Source organism: Rhincodon typus, chromosome 2 (assembly GCF_021869965.1).
Source record: "Rhincodon typus isolate 14 chromosome 2, sRhiTyp1.1, whole genome shotgun sequence".
In the NCBI taxonomy this organism is placed as follows: Eukaryota; Metazoa; Chordata; class Chondrichthyes; order Orectolobiformes; family Rhincodontidae; genus Rhincodon; species Rhincodon typus.
The window spans coordinates 40,278-46,277 of NC_063333.1; the positions used below are offsets into that span (position 1 = coordinate 40,278).

Below are 6,000 nucleotides of genomic sequence, written 5' to 3' on the forward strand. Positions count from 1 at the left end.
GATCAGGCCTTGGGATTCCTGAAGGCTTCCACTTGGCAGCTTACAAATGCTGATCATTTTTAAAAGGTTTAAGATAAAATTCTACTTCAAGGATAGGTCAGTGGCACAGGGAAACATTTTTTATTCATTCCTGGGGCATGGATGTCTCTGGCTGTGCCTAGTATTTATTGCCTGTTCCTAGTGGCCCCTTGAGAAGGGGGGGTGAGCTGCCTTCTTCAACTGCTGCAGTCAATGTGCTGTAGATAGACCCACAGCGTCCTGAGGGAGGGAATTCCCGGATTTTGACCCAGTGATAGTGAAGGAAGGGTAGTGTCATGGTGGGAGGAGTCTGTCAATACAACATGGCGAGCAGCAGCGTGCATTTGAATGTGACTGCAGCTACTATGGTGAGGAGTTAACCCTGTAGAGAAGTGGCTTTGTTGATCAGTTCCTGGGGGAGGGGGATGTGAGACAGATTGGATAGGGAGAGGGAGAAAATGTGTCGGAGGGAGAGTTGAGGGATGGTGTGGGGGAGTTGGGAGAGGGCTGAGTGTGTGGGGGAGGGGGTGTTGGAGAAGTGTTGGTGTGTGAGTATTGGACCAGGTATGTGGGTGAGGTGGTGGGGTGGCGGGGGTGGGGGCGCAGTGGTGTGTGGGTTGTGGGTGTGGGGGCAGGAGTGGGAGAGGGCGGGGTGTGAGGTGAATCTGGATGATGGATTCAGGAAGCACCAGCCACGTCATGAGTATACAAAAGCACAGTTCAGGGAAAACTGTTTGTCGGAGTTGGAGATTAGGATTGGAGGGGACTCCTGAGAACTGTTTCTGGGGGATTTAAATTTGTGATGGATCAGCTCCATGGAATTGCCAAGCCCACAGTGTCTCTGAGATTGGACAGTGAGCTCCATTGACTAACTGTGTGGAGGGACACAGTGTAAACAACAAAGACATGAAGCGACTTGTAGATGATAACACCACGATCAGTTCTTTACCTTGTGGTTCTCAATGAAGGTTTTGACAGATTGGAGGTGACCATTCACTCGGGCCTGCTCATTCAGCGTGACCTCTGCCCTGTACAACCAGTCCAACATCATCTGAAGAGATTCAGTCAATCTACCCGAAAACAGTAAAACTTCTTCAATCATGGACTGCCTGTAAAACAGGAAAATACCATCAGGAATCACTGAAAACAACCTGCCACAGGGTTAGTGCTGAGGGAGCGCCACACTGTCGGAGGAACAGTGCTGAGGGAGAGCTACGCTGTCGGAGGGTCAGTGTTGAGGGAGTGCCGCACTGTCGGAGGGTCAGTACTGAGGGTGCGCCGCACTGTCGGAGGGTCAGTACTGAGGAAGCGCCATACTGTCGGAGGGTCAGTGCTGAGGGAGCGCTGCACTGTCGGAGGGTCAGTGCTGATGGAGCGCCATACTGTCGGAGGGTCAGTGCTGAGGGAGCGCCATGCTGTCGGAGGGTCAGTGCTGAGGGAGCGCCGCACTGTCGGAGGGTCAGTGCTGAGGGAGTGCCGCACTGTCGGAGGGTCAGTGCTGAGGGACTATAATATTGTTGGAGGATCAGCACGAGTCAGTGTTGAAGATCATGTGTCTGTTGAAAGGCACTGGAGACAATATTTGTCCCTGAATCAAGAGAATTGAAATCATTGTCGTAACAAAAAAAAGACACAGTATTTCAGTCATGGATACAGAAATTTCAAACAAAAAGGTCCCCCTTGTTTGTTATACCTCTTTTATTCCGACATGGGACATAGGCATCACCGACTGGGCCAGAATTTATTGCCCATCCCTAGTTGCCCTGGAACCTATTTCTGTGTGTTTGAGAGAGTGGGGGACTTCTGGGAACCTGGGTTCATATCCTACCATTAAGAATCTAATGGTGACCATGAAACCATTGTGGAATGTCAGGGAAAACCCAACTGGTTCATTAATATCCTTTAGGGAAGGAAACTGCCATTCTTACCTGGTCTGGACTACTTGTGACATGAAGGGGTGACCAAGAAAGTAGATGAGACCATTGTGGTAGATGTTGTCTACATGGACTTTAGCAAGGCCTTTGACAAGGTACTGCATGGTAGATTGTAGAGTAAGGTTAATTCTCACAGCATCCAGGAAGAGCTAGACAAATGCTTGATGGTAGAAGACAGAGGGTAATGGTAGAGGTATGATTTGCAAACAGGAGGCCTGTGAGCAGTGGTGTGCCACAGGGGTTGGTGCTGTGTCCACTGTTATTCATCATTTATATAAATGATATAGAAAAGAATTTAGGAGATATGATTAGTAAGTTTGCGGATAACACCAAGATTGGCAGTATAGTGGACAGTGAAGAAGGTTTTCTGGGAATACAGCAAGATCTTGACCAATTGGGCCAGTGGGCTGAGGAATGGCAGACGGAGTTTAATGTAGATAAATGGAAGTTGTTGCATTTTGGTAAGACAAACCATGGCAGGACTTAATGAATGATAGGGCCCTGGGCAGTGTTAGAGAACAAAGAAATCGAAAAGTACAAGTTCATAGCTCCTCGAAAGTGGAGTCATAGGTAGACGGTGTGGTGAAGAAGTCTTTTGGTATGCTTGCTTTCATCAGTCAGAGCATTGTGTATCGGAGTTGGGATGTCTTGTTGCAGCTGTACAAGACGTTGGTGAGGCCACATTTGAAATACTGCATGCAATTCTGGTCACACGACTAAAAAGTATTATTAAACTAGAAAGAGTACAGAAAAGAATTTAGTGGGATGTTACCTGGACTGGAAGGTTTGACTTACAAGGATAGGCTGGGACTTTTTTCACTGGAGCACAGGAGACTGAGGGGTGACCTTATAGAGGTCTATAAAATCATGAAGGGCAGAGGTAAAGTAGATAGCTAACAGCTTTTCACCATGGTAAGGGAGTCTAAAACTAAAGAAGGCATAAGTTTAAGGTGAACGGGGAGAGGGGTGAAAGGGTCCAGAGGGGAAATTTGTTGACACAGTGTGTGGTGAGTGTCTGGAACAGGCTGCCAGAGGTAGTGGTGGAGAAGAGTACAATTTTGTCATTTAAGAAACATTTAGACAGGTACATGGATGGGATAGGAATGGAGGGATATGGACCGAACACAGGCAAATGGGACTAGATTAAATGTGAAAGCTGGGCAGCATGGACAAGTTGAGCTGAAGGGCTTTTTTCCATGCTGTAGACCTCTATGACTCTCTGAGAAATAGTGGATGCATTGGTAATCTTTCAAGGTTCTATAGACTCTAGTACATTTCCTACGAATTGGAGGGGAGTTAATGTAAACCCACTATTTAAGAAGGAAGGCAGAGAGAAAACCAGGAATTAAAGACCAGCCAGCCTAAGGTCAGTAGTGCGGAAAATACTACAATCCATTGTGAAAGATTTAACAGCTGATCGTTTGGAAAACAGAAATAGGATCAGACAGAGTCAGCCTGGGTTTACAAGAGGGAAATCACAGCTGACAAATCTACTAGAATTCTTCAAGCCTGTGAGGGGTAAGCTTTTTTACACAGAGGGCAGTAGGAGTCTGGAATGCAATGCCGGGGTGGTGGTGGAGGCAGATACGATAAGGGCATATAAGAGACTTTTAGATAAGCACATAAATATGCAAGGAATGGAGGGATATGGACCCAGGGCAGGCAGAAGAGATTAGTTTAATTTGGTGTTGTGTTCAGCACAACATGGTGAGCTGAAGGGCCTGTTCCTGTGCTGTACAGTTCTATGTTCTAAGTAAATTGTAATGTTGATGAGGGGGATCTAGTGGATGAGGCTTGGTTGGACTTTCAGAAAGTTTCAGTGAAGTCCCACGGAAGAGATTTGTGTGTAAAATTAAAGCACATGAGAATAGGGGAAGTGTACTGATATGGATAGAGAACTGATTGGCAGACAGGAAACCAAGTCAGACTAAATGGGTCTTTTATCGAATGGCAGACAGTGTGCAGCAGTGTGTCATTGGGTCCAGTAAGGTCCCCGCTGCTGGGTGTCATGTTGTCTATGATTTATATAGATGATGTAGATGAGGATGTTGATAAACAGTTCTGCAAATGATTGAAAGATTGGCCGGGTGGATGTCAATGAGCAGGAAGGTCTTTGGTTACAGGACAATATAACCTAGTTGGTCAGATGGGTAGATCAATGGCAGATGGAATTTAACCCTGATAATAATGAAGTGATGCACTTTGAAAGAAAGAACAAGACAATGGAAAACTCAATGGCAGAGCACTAGGAAGCCGAGAGCAACAGAGGATTCTCGGGGTGTTTGGTCCGTGAAGGTGTATCACTACCTCTGAAGAGATTTGCCATTCAGGCTGTTCCAGTGTTCACTCAGGTCTGTCACTAGCGCCAGCAGCAATTCACAATCTCCTGGATGTTTCGCCTTGTCCATTAACACCTGCCCAATTCTCAGTGTCACTTCATAATCTGCCCTTCTCCCTTGCAGTTCTTTCTGTAATTCCTGAATTCAAAAGACAAGAATTCTTATATTTTTACATTAAAAATAATGTTTGTGGTACACTGTGAGAGTGAATGGGGCACACGGAGATGAACGGAGCATGAGGGGGTGAATGGGGCACACGGGGGGTGAACGGGGCGCACGGGGAGTGAATGGGGCACATGGGGAGTGAATGGGGCGCATGGGGAGTGAACGGGGGTGAACGGGGCACACAGGGGGTGAACAGGGAAGGTGAACAGGGCACACGGGGAGTGAACGGGGGTGAATGGGGTGGATGGGGGGTGAACGGGGCACGTGGGGAGGTGAACGGGGCACACGGGGAGTGACCGGGGGTGAACGGGGCACATGGGGTGTGACCGGGGGTGAACGGGGCACATGGGGGGTGAACGGGGCGCACGGGGGGTGAACGGGGCGCACAGGGGTTGTGAATGGGGCGCACAGGGGGTGTGAATGGGGCACATTGGGGGGTGAACAGGGTGCATGGGGAGTGAATGGGGGTGAATGGGGCACACGGGGGGTGAACTGGGCACACTAGGAGTGAACGGGGCACACTAGGAGTGAACGGGGCACACTAGGAGTGAACGGGGCACACAGGGAGTGAACGGGGCACACGGGGAGTGAACGGGGCACACGGGGAGTGAACGGGGCACACAGGGGTTAATGGAGCATGTGGGGAGTGAACACGGCACCCAGGGGGATGAATGGGGCACCAGGTGTGTGTACATGGTGCCTTGTAATTGGTAGGTAGGCTTTGGGGAGACTATTGGCCATTTCTTACATAGGCACAGCGTTTGGCCTTTCCCTTGGCTGGATCAATATTTGATTCTATTATTTCTTGTCAGTCGGTGAGTGATAGTTTCACCAGAAATAAACAATTGCCAAATCATTGGATTATTACTCAGATATTATTGTTAACAATTCCAAGTTGTTCAGTGTTATTTTCTATCTTTTAATCAATTCCTGCACCAACCTGAGTTTACCATGAAGGACTCTACTTCTGAACCTCTGCCTTTGTATGTGGTGTGGTGAACCTCAGGTTAAACTATCACTTGTCATCTCCCTCTGTAATGAGGGAGCAGTGCTATGGAACTTTGGTGACTTGCCATATTACAGCTGCAAGGACACTGACCTGATGCTGGGCGAGCTGCTGTTTAATGTCATTGTTGTCAACAGCACTGTCCTTCTGAACCTCCAGACGCTGATCCATTTCATCGATCCAACTCCGTAGCATCTTCCTTGACTCACTGAACTGCAAAATCAAGCATCACTGTGTTAGCACTCCAATTCCCCGTGGGAATGGAAGCAGGGTCAACACTCCAATTCCCCAGCGGAATGGGGGCAGAGTCAAGACACCAATTCCCCATGGGAATGGGGGAAGGGTCAACACTCCAATTGTGGTCAGGAATGCAGGCAGGGTCAACACTCCAATTCCCAATGGGAATGGGCCTGGGTAAACACCCCAATTCCACAGGGGAATGGGGCAGGGTCAACACTCCAATTCCCAATGGGAATGGGGCAGGGTCAACACTCCAATTCCCAATGGGAATGGGGGCAGGGTCAACACTCCAATTCCC

General features: G+C 48.4%; 1 protein-coding gene across 1 annotated transcript in view; it reads right to left on the reverse strand.

The window, feature by feature from the left end:
- The window catches only part of LOC109924909 (microtubule-actin cross-linking factor 1-like), a 44,675-nt gene extending 39,014 nt beyond the window's left edge, over positions 1-5,661 (reverse strand). Inside the window, exons 1-3 of the mRNA XM_048616157.1 lie at positions 5,556-5,661; positions 4,260-4,429; positions 968-1,127 (exon numbers count right to left, since the gene is read on the reverse strand). Coding sequence (XP_048472114.1) covers positions 968-1,127; positions 4,260-4,429; positions 5,556-5,657 — 432 coding nt within the window. The 5' untranslated portion in view covers positions 5,658-5,661. The remainder of the gene's footprint in view (positions 1-967; positions 1,128-4,259; positions 4,430-5,555) is intronic.
- Positions 5,662-6,000: the final 339 nt, after the last annotated feature.